This window comes from Podarcis pityusensis (genome assembly GCF_964106645.2).
Source record: "Podarcis pityusensis genome assembly, chromosome: 5".
Taxonomy (NCBI): Eukaryota; Metazoa; Chordata; class Lepidosauria; order Squamata; family Lacertidae; genus Podarcis; species Podarcis pityusensis.
In genome coordinates this window covers 81,321,263-81,336,460 of record NC_138032.1, presented here as the reverse complement: position 1 = coordinate 81,336,460, position 15,198 = coordinate 81,321,263, and the positions used below count along the sequence as shown (strand labels likewise).

The 15,198-nt window shown below is 44.3% G+C and overlaps 3 protein-coding genes across 11 annotated transcripts in view; 1 reads left to right on the top strand and 2 right to left on the bottom strand.

Moving 5' to 3' along the window:
• LOC308477552 (uncharacterized protein) overlaps positions 1-15,198 on the top strand; it is a 192,329-nt gene that overhangs the window by 109,746 nt on the left and 67,385 nt on the right. The window lies entirely within an intron of this gene.
• LOC308477547 (uncharacterized protein) overlaps positions 1-15,198 on the bottom strand; it is an 83,178-nt gene that overhangs the window by 44,979 nt on the left and 23,001 nt on the right. For 7 of the 8 annotated variants that reach the window (XR_013986621.1, XR_013986622.1, XR_013986623.1 and 4 more), the window contains exons 1-2: positions 4,778-5,071; positions 3,615-3,670 (exon numbers count right to left, since the gene is read on the bottom strand). The exons of the other annotated variant lie outside the window; for it this stretch is intronic. The gene's annotated coding sequence lies outside the window, so the exon portion shown is untranslated. Of the gene's footprint in view, positions 1-3,614; positions 3,671-4,777; positions 5,072-15,198 lie in introns of those variants that run through there. 8 annotated transcript variants of the gene reach the window in all.
• LOC308477559 (homeobox protein ANF-1-like) lies at positions 11,559-14,400 on the bottom strand. 2 transcript variants are annotated; one of them, XM_081006296.1, is made up of 3 exons: positions 13,441-14,400; positions 12,496-12,659; positions 11,559-11,733 (listed from the first exon to the last, which is right to left on the bottom strand). In XM_081006296.1, exons 1-3 carry the CDS (start codon positions 13,460-13,462, stop codon positions 11,689-11,691), a joined length of 231 nt encoding a protein of 76 aa, XP_080862422.1. In that variant the 5' UTR covers positions 13,463-14,400; the 3' UTR covers positions 11,559-11,688. The 2 variants fall into 2 exon arrangements, 1 of the variants encoding a protein (XP_080862422.1); XR_013986629.1 differs by lacking the exon at positions 12,496-12,659 and having other exon boundaries at positions 13,148-14,393.

Sequence of the window (15,198 nt, the reverse complement as noted above, 5' to 3'; positions counted from 1 at the left end):
ATGGACCCAGTCCTGACTGAGTTTAGACAGCTCTCCTGCCTTCTAAACTTCAGACACTTGACAAAACCTTTTCTATTTTGCATTTTGTATTTTAAGATGGTTTCCTGATTCTCTGATTGGTTAGCAACTTGCTGGCCTTGTTAAAATTCTGTGGCTGGCAAGACAAAAGGCACTCATTTTCAATGCAACCATCATACTTTCTAAAGTACATAGTCAAATTCTTGCAGCAGTGAAGGTCTTCACGATCAATGCAGAAATGGGATTGTTGATCATACATATTTCAAAAGGAGATTCTTTTAAAATGCATTGCAAGAATCAGAATGTGATAGATTTACGGGCAAGGGATATTGGACATAATATACAATTGGCATCATGGGAAAAATTATGGAGGGAAGATTTAAAATTTACAACATGCTGTATGTTGAAAGAGAATTATATGAAAGTGATGTATCGCTGGTACTGAACTCCTACCAAGTTAGCAAAAATGTATAGAACGGCTACAGATATATGTTGGAAGTGTAAAGAGAAAGAAGGCACACGTGGTGGACGTGCAAGAAGACAAAAGGATATTGGGAAATGATTTATAATGAGTTGAAAAAGATGTTTAAACTTACTTTTGTGAAAAATCCTGACGCTTTCTTACTAAGAATTTTAGATCCAGAAATACCTATCAGAATAGACAATTTATGTATGCTACAACAACTGCTATTTGCCCAAAGATGGAAAGAGGACAAAGTACCTACAAAAGAAGAATGGTTGATAAAGATGATGGACTATGCCGAAATGGCAAAAATGAATGGGAAAATCAGAGATCAAGGGGACAATAAATTTAATAAAGAATGGGGGAACTTTATAAGTTACTTAAAAGAACACTGCAAAAAAAAATTAAAAAGATTGGCAGGATTCCAAACAGTTCTTGCAATGTAGTGGGAACTATGGTAAAAACTGAGTTTTAAGGAAATATGGAGAATATTATATGCTGCAGTTGGAAAAGAAGATCTTGGGAAACCATGGAAAGGTGGAGGGAAGTCTCGGGATTCCGAGAATCCTGTGTGTAGAATGACTATGATTTATGTGAGATGATAATTGGTAAAAGCAAAAATGAATAAAAAAGAATGTAATAGATTTACAGTACATTCTGATTCTTACCATGCTTCTTTTAAAAACAAAACAAAACAAAACTCCTTACTTCTTTACTGAGTAGAGATAAACAACTAATGGCCTGGGAACTCAATCCATGTATTGGGAGTCATTCAAATCTATCATCCTGATGCAAATTCTAAAGCCCACACCTCCATACATTTACTCCATGCACTATGTGAAATCCACTTCCTACACTAAAAATTGTTTGTCTGTGTTACACAGAAAGTGACTTGGAACCAAGCCAGACCTAATTTTGTAAGTTTATCTGTAATAAACTCATTTCTTGTTAATTTTAGAAATGGCAAACACAACATGGGGGGAGCAGGTGGTAGTTATGGATTCAGATCTGTTTGCGGTGCTAAGGAATGGGTTTAAAACACCATGCCATTTCACCCAAGTTGCCCCCTCAGAGCTAGTATTTGCCCAGCAGGAAGGGTGGAGGTTGCAGGCACCATGCAGCAAATTAGTTTCCCCCCGCCCCATTTTATTTTATTTTTTACTGTATAGAACCTACAATTCTGAATTTAGGGGAGGGGGATTACTTTGTTGCTGTTATTGATAAACATGGGGAAGTCAGAAATCCTCTCTGATCTACTTAAAATCACCTAGAGCTCATCTAACTTCTGGCCATCCCTGCCATGTGAAGAAAATAGAAGCTTGGGAAGCCATTCAGATTGGGGGGGGGGGGACAAAGCAGAAAGGGTTAAAAATCCCCTTTCAAGCTCTTTCTGACTCCACCCACCCCACCCCTCAGCTGCAAACATGTGATGCCTTATCACTGATCTCCAGACATTGAGTCTAGATTGATATCAGCTGTCTAGCAAGCCTTTGTTCACATTGGTGGGAGGAGTCAAACTGCCACAACTGTGTTGCTAAGGGATAATAATAAAGATTGCTTAAGCACTGATTACTCAGCACTGTCAAGAACTGATCACAAATGCCTTGTGTGTTAAAATGTCTGGTTTGTTTTGCACAAAATTGTCAAATGTCATGAATTAAAATAAAGCAAAGGCATTCTAAGGAAAAAAACAAAAAACTGCCAAGAATCAAAAGGCTTTGTTAGTATTGTGAAGAACACAAAATGTTGACCCTGAGAAAATTGGAGCACTCTAGTCTCTCAGCACTCTAGAAATGGCAGTGGCAATGGTAATAGAATGTACAGTGGAATGGATATCTATACACATTACGTGAACTCAGAAATCAGGCCCAGTCTTCACAATGTGCTGCATGTTAGAATGTGGTTCCTCTAGGGAAAACACCATGAAGATGCTATATAAAGTAAAGTGTAAAGGGACCCCTGACCATTAGGTCCAGTTGTGACCGACTCTGGGGTTGCAGTGCTCATCTCGCTTTATTGGCTGAGGGAGCTGGCATACAGCTTCTGGGTCATGTGGCCAGCATGACTAAGCCACTTCTGGCGTACCAGAGTAGCACACGGAAACGCTGTTTACCTTCCCACCAGAGCGGTACCTATTTATCTACTTGCACTTTGACGTGCTTTCGAACTGCTAGGTTGGCAGGAGCAAGGACCGAGCAACGGGAGCTCACCCCATCACGGGGATTCGAACCGCGACCTTCTGATTGGCAAGTCCTAGGCTCTGTGGTTTAACCCACAGTGCCACCCGCATCCCAAGATGCTATATAGATGGCATCATACCCCCTTGAAACTAGCGAAAATGTATAAAAGATGATCACAGATTTGTTGGAGATGTAAAACAGATGTGGGGTTATTTTAGCATATGTGGTCATTGGGGAATTCTGGGATAACATCTATAATGAATTTAAGAAACTATTCAAACTCACCTTTAAAAAAAACCCGGAGATCTTTCTTTTAGGCATCTTACCATTAGAAATTAAAACCTTCACAAACTAGTTTATAAATTCTTACTGAAGCTACTGATCAGATCTTAGAACATGTCATTGGCCTGGTTGTACGTAACACTAACCCCTTATTAACATTAACCATAGTTAATAAACCATGGTTACAACTGAGGCATCAGGCAGATAATCAGTTAAATCTTGATTCAATGCATTGTAGAATCATTAAAAGCACAGTGAGAGCAGTTTGAATTTTTTGCAGCACTTCATTGACAACATTGCAACATTTGGGCGATGGCACTTTAACCATAGCTAAGGAGGGTATCCAGGTTCACATGTAACACTAAGCTATGGTTAACATTAGCTAAGATTTTTAAACTAGCTAGAACATTTAACCATAGTAAATAAACCATAGTTATGGGCTGGGTTGACACATAATGCAGCTAAACCATGGTTTAATAAACCATAGTTTAGTAAGCCATGGTTTAGCATTCTATACAAACTGATATGCTAGGCAGGTTGCTGGAAGTCACAAGGGCTTACTGCCATCAGCAAAGCAAAACATTTCCAAGCAAACTCTGCCAATGAGTAGAGGTAGTCCACATGCTTCAGAACTCCTCTTCTTTTCAGGCTGCATGTTAAAACATACTCACACAATGGCAGTGATCAATCTCAGGATCAATCATGGTTCATCGTGCCAGGAATAAGGCTGTAATACAAAGAAATCCTGTAATCTTAATTTTCAGATGAGGAATTCTCTGACAGTTAACTGAATAGATAATTTGTGCTCAGGCCAAGGAAGTTGGACCATCAACTCCAAATCAGCCTGAGATGACTCTGTCTCTCTAAATAATTATCTTCTTTATGGACACAATCAAGCCCAACCTTATCATTAACTTGTATACATTCCAAGGTGCTAGGGTTGAGAGACAGAACTTGTCTAGGGCCATCTCTTGAGTTCCTAGCTAGATAAGGCAACATGAATGAAACAAAAGGCAACATGAATGAAAGGAATGTTTCCATGCTATGTTAACAGGACATGAATGTATCCAGGCCCCATAAAAGTGTGTGTGTGTGTGTGTGCTTACTTATACATATATATTCACTCACACTAAAGTAACTATTGTCTTACTGAATAGGAAACCCTCTTTTAACTGAGAAATTTGGAAAGTATGAAACTGAAGTAGACACAAGCTATTTGTTATTGTTGGTTGTTTTTTAAAAAAAAAACAACTATGAAGAGAGGCCATTTTCAGAAATGATTCTCAAAATAGTTATTTTTATTCAAATCTTTATTGGCATTGACCTACAAAAACTGGCAAGCACTGGAAAATAAAAATAACAAAAAAGTACTATATTCGGCACCTGCTAAAGGTGTTTTTGCTTAGGCTAGCCTATCTAGACATGTAGAAATGGAATGTGTTTTATTTAATATCTTTTTAGTTTACTGCTGATTTAAATTATATTCCATACTTGTTTTTAACTGTCAGTTTTTGGTAATTTTCATGTTTTGTTTACAGAGATTCTATTACAATCAAGTGGTCTTTAAATGTTTCTTTTTAATGTATCTTTACTAAAGATTTTCTTGGTTTACAATAGTATGTGCAATGTCTCTCTCTCTCTCTCGTTTGTCTTTAAATGTTTTTAGTTAATTAATTATTTTTAAAACCCTCCTAAAACTAGACAAATAGAACAAATCAGCAGCTCTTCCTGCATCCCTAAATCAGACAGGAATAATCCAATGTAGATCAATTGGTGGGGAAAATTCTGTGCAGTGTTTGATCTGGCAAGTAGTTTGAGGAGAAAGGATACACACCTGGTGCTTCAGAGATCTGCCTGCCCTCACTGTAGTCTTCTTCTTATCCTGAATGCAATTGTAGGACAGCCAAGCAGAGCAGTTTCCCAAGTTATCATTCTCTTAGGATTGCTTCACACACTATTTAGATAGACATCTGAATGTTCAGCAAATCCATGTAAATTTCAATTCAGATAGAGCTATTCATGACATCATAGCTGTTAACATGGTGATCAAAGTTCTCTGTCAATAGTGTAATCACACTGATGAAGCAATACAGAAGAGTTTAAGTATTAACTGGTCAGGGTGGCAGAATCATTTTGTGTGGATGATTAGAAACTGGTCTAGAGAGCAACAGTTTGGAACAAAAATGAGGTTCACATTTAACAAATAAATAATAAGATCCAACCTCCCACTAGCCTACATTTTTAAAAGCTACAATCCTAAAATCATTGAACTTTTCCCCCTTGCAGTTTGCCTTTGCTGTTTTATTACATTTTAATGGATGCTTATTGTTTTGATATATTGATGTAAACCACTTTGTGAGGTTCATTTCAAAAGCAGTACATAAGTAAATGAAATGGGAGGGATTGAGAGGGACGTATTTTTGACTAAAGGGATCTGTCTTGATTTATAATAATTAAAAATCAGGATCAACCAAAAATAAAAGAGAACCAAAAACTTCCAAGCAGAGGCGGATTTAGGGTAGCCCAGCCGGTCCCCCCCCCCCCGCGCTGAGCCTGGAGGGGCCACAGGGGAGCAGAAGGATGAAGGAATGAAAGGAGCAGCATGGAAGGCGAGAGGGGGCAGCCTTCCTCAGAGGCCAGACATGCTAATGCGCTTATCTCGCCTCACGGGTGGGTCCCCCCTGTGGGGTGGGGTCATTGTGTGAAGAGGGAGTGAAGAGGAGACCGAGGGGACAGGGGAAGTGAGAAGTGGGGAGCCCAGGGAGAAGGAGGAGGAGGGCGGCCGGTGTGACGCCGCAGGGGAAGGCGTGGCCAAAGGACGCCAAGGCAGGACAGGCGGGGGCGCATGCGCGGGGGCGATTTGGGCAGGAAACGGCGCGCGGCGCCAACCTGGATTCTACGCGGCGAGGCGAGAGGGAGTGGGGGATGGGCGGCCGTTGGGACCAGAAAGAGGAGCGGGAAGGACAACCCCCCCCCCCGTTGCCCCAGCAGGACGTTCGTTATAGCGCTGGTGCTGCGGGAACGTAATAAGGGAATAATAATAATAATAATAATAATAATAATAATAATAATTTATTATTTGTACCCCGCCCATCTGGCTGGGTTTCCCCAGCCACTCTGGGTGGCTTCCATAGAAACCAAAAACACTAAAATATCATACATTAAAAACTTCCCTGAACAGGGCTGCCTTAAGATGTCTTCTGAATGTCAGGTAGTTGTTTATCGTTTTGACATCTGATGGGAGGGCGTTCCACAGGGCGGGCGCCACTACCGAAAAGGCCCTCTGCCTGGTTCCCTGTAGCTTTGCTTCTCGCAATGAGGGAACCACCAGAACGCCATCGGCGCTGGACCTCAGCGTCCAGGCAGAACGATGGGGGTGGAGACGCTCCTTCAGGTATACTGGACCGAGGCCGTTTAGGGCTTTAAAGGTCAACACCAGCACTTTGAATTGTGCTCGGAAACGTACTGGGAGCCAATGTAGGTCTTTCAAGACCGGTGTTATGTGGTCTCGGCGGCCACTCCCAGTCACCAGTCTAGCTGCCGCATTCTGGATTAGCTGTAGTTTCCGAGTCACCTTCAAAGGTAGCCCCACGTAGAGTGCATTGCAGTAGTCCAAGCGGGAGATAACTAGAGCATGCACCACTCTGGCGAGACAGTCCACGGGCAGGTAGGGTCTCAGCCTGCATACCAGGTGGAGTTGGTAGACAGCTGCCCTGGATACAGAATTGACCTGCGCCTCCATGGACAGCTGTGAGTCCAAAATGACTCCCAGGCTACGCACCTGGTCCTTCAGGGGCACAGTTACCCTATTCAGGACCAGGGAGTCCTCCACACCAGCCCGCCCCCTGTCCCCCAAAAACAGTACTTCTGTCTTGTCAGGATTCAACTTCAATCCATTAGCCGCCATCCATCCTCCAACCGCCTCCAGGCACTCACACAGGACCTTCACCGCCTTCACTGGTTCTGATTTGAAAGAGAGGTAGAGCTGGGTATCATCTGCATATTGATGGACACCCAGTCCAAACCCCCTGATGATCTCTCCCAGCAGCTTCATATAGATGTTAAAAAGCATGGGGGAGAGGACGGAACCCTGAGGCACCCCACAAGTGAGGGCCCAAGGGTCTGAACACTCATCCCCCACCACCACTTTCTGAACACGGCCCAGGAGGAAGGAGCGAAACCACTGTATAACAGTGCCCCCAGCTCCCAACCCCTCTAGACGGTCCAGAAGGATGTTATGGTCGATTGTATCAAAGGCCGCTGAGAGATCCAGCAGAACTAGGAAACAGCTCTCACCTTTGTCCCTAGCCCGCCGGAGATCATCAACCAGTGCGACCAAGGCAGTTTCAGTCCCATGATGAGGCCTGAACCCTGATTGGAAGGGATACAAATGGTCCGCATCCTCCAGGCGTGCCTGGAGTTGTTCACCAACCACACGCTCAATCACCTTGCCCAAGAATGGAAGATTTGAGACTGGGCGATAATTGGCCATACTGGCCGGGTCTAAAGATGGTTTTTTAAGAAGCGGTTTAATGACCGCCTCTTTCAGCGGATCTGGGAATGTTCCCTCACAGAGGGAAGCATTCACCACCCCGCAGAGCCCATCGCCCAGCCCTTCCCAGCTTGCTTTTATTAGCCAGGATGGGCAAGGATCAAGGAGACAGGTAGTTGGTTTCAGGCGTCCAAGCAGCCTGTCCACATCCTCGGGGGTAACGGATTGAAATTGATTCCATGCAACTTGACCAGACAGAGCTCTAGCATTCCCCCCCCCTCCCAGCCCTGCTTCCACGGTGGTGTCTAGCTCCTTCCGAATATGAGTGATTTTATCCGCAAAAAACTTTGCAAAATCGTTGCAGGAGATCTTGGGGTCTTTACAAGGCCCCGATGGTAAAGGTGGTTCCGTTAAATTGCGGACCACCTGAAAGAGTCTCCTGCTACTATTTTCTGCAGGTGCAATAGAGGCGGTGAAGTCTTCTTCGCCGTCGCTATCGCCACTTGGTAGGCTCGACGTTGAGCTCTAACCTGTGTCCGGTCAGATTCGGAGTGAGTTTTCTGCCACCGACGCTCTAGCCGTCTCAGCGATTGTTTCATCGCCCTCACCTCCGAAGAAAACCATGGGGCTGTCCGGGCTCCATGCAATCGGAGAGGGCGCTTCGGAGCCAGACAGTCGATAGCCCTGGTTAACTCCGCATTCCAGCGGGCCACCAGGGAATCAGCTGAAAGGCCATCAACATGGGATAAAGCATCCCCTACCACTCTCTGGAAACCATTTGGATCCATTAAGTGGCGGGGGCGGACCATCCGAATTGGTCCCACCTCCCTGCAGAGGGGAAGGGTCGCGGAGAAGTCCAGTTGCACCAGGAAGTGATCTGACCATGGCACTTCTTTGGTTTCGCTTTTACTTAGTGTCAGATCACCCACGTCACTAGAGGTGAATACCAGGTCTAAGGCATGTCCATGACTATGAGTTGGGCCCAACTTATTCAGGGACAGCCCCATGGAGGCCATGCTTTCCACGAAGTCCCGAGCGGCCCCTTGTAAGTTCGTGTCGGCGTGGATGTTAAAATCCCCTAGGACAACCAAACTAGGTGTCTCCAGGAGAACATCCGCCACTACCTGAAGCAGCTCGGACAGGGAATCCTTGGTGCAGCGGGGAGGTCGGTACACCAAAAGGAATCCTGTACTGCCCCATTGCCCAACTTCCAGAACATGCACTCAGAAAACTGGGTCTTCCCAGTAGGACGCCTGATGCAAACTAATGACTTCCTAAAAATCACTGCAACCCCCCCTCCCCGCCCACATGACCTGGGTTGCTGTGCGTAAGAGAAACCTGGTGGGCAAGCGGCAGCAAGGACAGGCCCATCTGCTTCCTCCAACCAGGTCTCTGTCACACATGCCAGGTCAAATCCTCCATCCACAATCAAGTCGTGGATGGCAGTGGTTTTATTCATCATTGACCTGGCATTACACAGCAACACCTTCAGGTCATGTGGGTTTCCCCTGTTGATTCCAGTATCCATCCGGTCAAGGCCAGACCCGGAGGCAGGGATAGTCTTCAAACAACGACTAAACCTGCCTCCTCGGTAATGACATGGTCTGGTCTTAGCGTAACTCCTCCTCCTGCCCATGATCACCGAGATCGGATGTCCCAGTGCTTCCCCCCCTGTGGAACTTGTCCCAGCCATCTTGTTGGCTGGGGCCCCACTCCCAGGCAGCCCTGATCCCGCCCCTTAAAAACAAAACACAAACTATACAGAACCAATAAAACAACAGAAAACAAAAACAGAACAATTATACTAAAATTAATCCCCAACCAAATATGCATCCCACCCACCCACCCCCAACAAAGGAAAAAAGGAAAAAAAGAAATACAAATTTAAATTGCCACTGACTGCTTGAGGACATTTTAAAACACATTAACCACTTGGAAGAGGGAAGCAATTGCAGAACACTTCCCAGCTTCCCCAAAAGTTTGTTCCAAATAAGGGCCTGGGCCACGCCTCCTGGGCCAGTTGGAGAAGGCCCTGGAAGGGAGCAGGCCCTGCAGTCCTCACCCAGCCGATGGTCCGAGGCCTCACCGCAGCAGGAGTCTCTTTATAGCTGGGAAGACAATGTCGAGAGGGAAGCCCTTAAGAGTTATCTCACAGCCGGTCCCCAGGCGCCACCACAGGGCGCGGCGGCGGCATCTTCCCTCAGGCATGTATATATTTGGCGGCGTATCTGCGTGTTGGCCTGAGGCAGGAAGGGTTCAAATCCCTGCGCGCGCGCACAGACAACCACACAGCACAATCCCTACACACACACACACACACACACACACACACCCTACTACCAGCCCCGAAGCTCACTCGGGTGCCTTTGCGTCAGTCGCCGCCTCTCTGGCTGGTCTCCCTCACGGGGGTGTCGGGGGCTGAGAGGGAAGAAGGAGGTGGGCCGCCTCAAGGTCCCAGGGGAAAAAAGGTGGGGTCCTAGGAGCCAACTCTTGGGCCCATGTCTCTTGCCCCCCCCCCCGCCCAATGTTCTATTCAAGTGGGCGCCCCTGGGTGGGATATAAATAGAGAAATAAGCTCGTGCAATTGAAACCCGGTTTCAGAACCATTTGGCTGGAAAGCAAATCCTGAACCGCATAAGCAAAATTGGTCCCTTGTCTGGTTGTCAGTAGCTCAGCAAGGATTAGCTTGGTTTAAGATTAGGGACAAGAGGAAATACTGAATGATGAAGTGATAATTGTGTAGCATTATAAACAGATTGGAATCATGTAAGGCATTGCCAATACTCTCCAATAGCCTCCTCATTTAACCTTTTGAATTCCATGATTTAACCCAATGTCTGAGTCACATCATCAAGCTACTGAGGATTTTGGTTTGGGTGAACTCTTCCTTCGTGGAAGTTGCACGCAAAAGCAGAGAGGGGATCCGGCAGAACCAACCCCTTTCTGTATTCAGGCAACATTTCAAAAAGGGAGTGCATTATGTAGCATGGCAGGCAGGCAGGGCTCAGAAAAATCCATCCCCAGAGAATCACATGCACAAAACCACACGTATATATCTATATCCATATATGGTTTATTGTTTTCTGCAAAGAGTACAAAAATGCATTGTGCTTACAACACAATGCAATAAACATTTAACAACAAAACAAATAAATAGCAAACCAAGAAACCAATAGTATAATAAATAATAATAATAGCAATAATGAACAGTTTATACTTATACCCAAATTAAAATAACCGCCAACCCCAACTAAACATTTAACCCACATCAACCCAACAAAAACAAAAGCAAAATTGGAAACTTTTGAAACATTTCCCCAATTGTTCCAACCCCAGATTTTGACTGTGGCCCTTATTTGAACAAGTGGCCAATTGTTCAGCTTTTATTTCTGATTTCTATATACAAGTGCTTTTAGCTTGCTTGGGCAAAGGGAAGAGAATGCTTCAGTAAAAGGAAATCCAGATGATGATCCCAGACAAAGGCATTAAAATAACAAACTTTATTGAAAAACTTTAAAATACACAGAATTTAAAAGTTGGGGGGGGGATTTATATGGATGGGCAACCCTTGAAAGCGTCGGGAGAAGGGAAGATATTGCTTTGCTGCCGATCTTGCTGCCAATCCTCAGCCAACATTTGCACAGGATTTGCAGCTGGATAATTCCCCATTGCATGACTGTTCCCCGTTGCAGACCAGGGAGTTTTACTGCTTGATGGAGTGCAGAAGTTACCATTCGATGGTGGAGGCTGCCTCATCATCTCTGCACCATAATATGGAACTGGGCAGTTCCTTTCCTGGGAAGTCTCAGAAAGCCCAGTTCCACAAACAGCAGCTGGCTGGTAATGAACCGGGTTCAATTCCTGGGAGTTCTGCTGCTGTGCGGCATAGACGGGCTCTCCTGGTTGCGTGGTGCTGAGAGGCGGCTGCCAGAAACCTGCTCCTCCATAGCTTTTGGGATAATGGAAGCTGCATGGCTGGTATTATTGTTGCATCAGACTTCTTGCGCTGCTTCTCGGAGTGCTTGGAGTTCTCCTGTCACAGCAGCTATAAGGAGTTGTAGCTCAGTTCCTGATCATTGTTTTGGACCTAGTCATCTTTGTTCTCGCTCTTCAGTTCTGAAACCAGGTCTGAACAAACGCTTTCGGGATAATGGAAGCTGCATGGCTGCTTTTTGGGCTGATCCCCAGGCTGTGTAATGGACTTCTTCTTCTGTCACAGCGGCTATAAGGAGCTGTAGGTCAGTTCCTGATCATTATTTTGGAACCTTTGTTCTCGCTCTTCTGTTCTGAAACCAGGTCTGAACAAAAGAAAGGAGAGAACAAAATGCCCATTATTTCCAAATGGATAGGTCATAATTTCACTTTCTAGCTCAGAGGACCGCCAAATATTTGTGCCTCATGTGGTGTAATTTTTTCAGTGTGGGAGAACTAGGGACTTGCGGGACATTGGCTAGAAAACCAATGTTACTTAAGTGTGGTACGAACTGAATGCTGCACATTTGATCTCTCAATGCAAGGTGCTGAATGCTGCAATCCTAATAGGAGTATCCTATGCACACTCCCTTGGGAGTTCAGTCAGGTGGATCAGGCTATAAAGGCGGCCCAGAAAACCAGATGGTTTTAGCCTCAAATTAGAGTTGAAACCAGGTCTGTTAAGAGTTTTTACTGTTCAAACCCAGAACCTTTGAAATTTGAAAGTATGTGCCACCAATCATTTTACTGGGAAGGAAAAGGAAGCCTTAATCAGGAACCAGGATTTCTGAACAAGTATGGGCACAATTTCTTCCTACAGTTGAAAAGGAGGGGACACAACGCACCCACCCCTTACAAAAAAGCCTTTACATCCACGGTACAGCAGCCCCCCCCCCATAAAACCCCACAAAAACCCAGGAAAAGGGAAGCTGCCTCTTGAATAAGGCACCTTTCACGTTAAGCTCGGAGGCACCAGGGAGAGCTAAGACATTTGAATGACAATGAAAGAATTATTCTGAGCGATTTAAATTTATCCAGTATTTGCGGTTTAAGGAAGTCCCAGGAACCCCCACTATCCCTCTTCTTACGTGCGCACGATCTTCTTCGATTCCGATGCTCCTCGCCAGCGCCTCCCTAGTCTCGTATCCGGGGTACTGGTCCTCTTCAAACGACTTTTTTAGAAGCTCGACGTGAGATGGGCTAAAAACAGTCCTTTTTCGCCTTTCTCCTCCGACTTTGGGGTAGCTTCCTCCTGGGAAAAGACAAAGAGGCAAATCTGAAGGAAGCGCTCGGCTTCAACCGAAGGGACGCTTGCAGATCTTTCTCCCGACATGGAAAGCTCAAAGCTCGGGGCTGCATCGCCTGCACTTGCCCGGGAGCAAGTCCCCCAGAATCGGGCGCTGCCTGAGGTTACACTGCATAAAACGACCCCCGGTAGAGAACGCTTCAGTGACAATTTTCTTCCTAAATTTGAAAAGGAGGGGACACAACGCACCCATCCCTTACAAAAAGCCTTTACATCCACGGTACAACACGCCGTCCCCCGAAATAAAACCCCACAAAAACCCAGGAAAGAGGAATTTGGCTCTTGACTAAGGAACCTTTCACGTTAAGCTTGGAGGCACCTGGATGAGCAAAGGCATTCAAATGACAACGAAAGAATTATTCTGAATGTTTTAAATTTATCCAGTATTTGCGATTTAAGGAAGTCCTAGGAACCCCCGCTTTCCCCCTTCTTACGTGCACACAATCTTCCTCGACTCTGATGCTCCTCGCCAGCGCCTCCCTGGTCTGGTATCCAGGGTACACGTTTTTTTCAACCCCCTTCTTTAAAAGCTCGATTTGGGCTGGGGTAAAAACTTTCCTTTTTCTCCTATCTCCTCCTTTGGGGTAGCTTCCTCCTGGGAAAAAACAAAGAGGCAAATCTGAAGGAAGCGCTTGGTTAGCTTAAACTGAAGCGACGCTTGCAGATCTTCCTCCCGACATGGAAAGCTCAGGGCTTAATAATCATTTTTTTTAAAAGTTTCTCTTACCTTCGTTGTTGGTTGCCATCATGAAAAAACTCTTTCTCGCTCTCTCCTGAATTGGCTTTGCCTTAAAAATGGACACTAAGATCCCTCAGGTTCACTCCCTCAGGTTCACTCTGCTATTCTGCTGGGGGTTTGGTCTGGGCATTTATCTCTGGTGGGCGATCCCATCCTTACTTCTCAACCAATACGAGGTTCCCCGGTTGCGGAATGCCCTCCCAGTGGGCAGCCCCGTCTTCATCATTTTTGCGTTTCACCCTTACTTCTCAACCAATAGAAAGAGTTACATTCTCTTTCAAAAAATCGGTTGCTTTGCCAAACTGGGTCTAACCCCTCCCTCTGTCGACACCCCTTTGGCAATTGACTCTTCAACTGAATGGAAGAGAATTGAGAGGTGAGGGGAGAGAGAGAGAGATTTCGGGCGCCTGCTGCGCATTTTCTTTGTCAAGGCACACCCGCATTGTACAAAAAACACACTTGCGAGGTCCAACCAAAGAACACCCCCCCACACACACACTTTGTGTCTTAAACGGGTACTCTCTTTTTTAAAAGGTTTTTGTTGTTCTAAAAAGAAGCAAGTGTAAATTATTTCATATCGACAAAGAAGCTTGGAACAACTTAATTCCAATACCCCTCATTCCAGCCTCTGCCCTCTAAATAAATTAGTACATTGCCTTGGATGGTACATTGTACATTGTACATGTACATTGCTTGGATATTAACTGCCAGCAATCGCATCAAATGCGAATAATACCGTATATAGCGGCGGCAACCGAAGAAAGAAATCTATGTAAGCAAGCTATATTTTATTAACATATGATTAAATTTGCATTCATTTTTCGCTGGTTTTGAAGACTTAGGAAACAGCTTACGTTCCTTTAAAAATGGTGCATTGGATATGCAAGGGCACCCGCCATCTTAGAAAAGGAATTCCTTGCACTAAGAATGTCTTTTCCAAGCTGGTACCTGCAAGTTAGGATTCTTATGTTAATCTTTTAAAAACCTAAATAAATAAATAAAATGACAGTGCCGTTGTAGTTGGTTTAAATTGCTTTAATTTAATCTGGATGGTCAGCCCATTTAAAGATGTTCCCCGGTTGCGGAATGCTCTCTCTAATGAGCTGCCCCGTCTTCATCATTGTTGTGTTTCCTTAGGAATTTGAAAATATTCCAGTTTACTCTTTTTTTTTTTTAATGATATTTATTGGAATTTTTTTTTAATTACAAAAGAGAACAAAGTAGAAGAAAAAAGAAAGAGCAAAGAAAAAACAAACCACATCAAACAATACAAATTCAAAAAAAAAAAAATACACCACAAACATTTAAAAACAAATCCATTATTCTCAAATCCTCAACTGTCATTACCTTCTTTCTTTGACCTCCTCCTCCTCCCTTTTTTTGTATCCTAGTTGTTAATTGTCGCAGCAAATCCTTTCCATATTTCATAATATTCTGTCATTACATTACCTTAAACTATTTTAATCTTATCTTACTATAAAAAACCTTGAAACTTAAAACTTAAATCTTATTTTTACCAACTTCTCATAACCATAATATTCTTACATAATTCTTTAAACATTTTTACTAAAGTCAAGTAATTTCATTCCAACATTTTTCCAACATTCATCAATTTTATAAAACAATCCTAGTAGTAAGAAAAGAAATAAAAACAATCCAATCTTCATCCCACGTCCCTTCCTCCTGGTCCCGGGTTTTGTCAGTCCTTATTATCCCATCGATCTAGTGCATTAACCTGGTAACCTT

Excerpts from the sequence above, each read along its gene's own strand:
- LOC308477559 (XM_081006296.1), bottom strand. The coding sequence starts at position 13,462 with ATGATGGCAACCAACAACGAAG. Across the intron at positions 12,660-13,440 it reads GATGGCAACCAACAACGAAG|GAGGAAGCTACCCCAAAGTC; the intron begins GTAAGAGAAACT and ends GTCTTTTCCCAG. Across the intron at positions 11,734-12,495 it reads TCGAAGAAGATCGTGCGCAC|ACCTGGTTTCAGAACAGAAG; the intron begins GTAAGAAGAGGG and ends TCTTTTGTTCAG.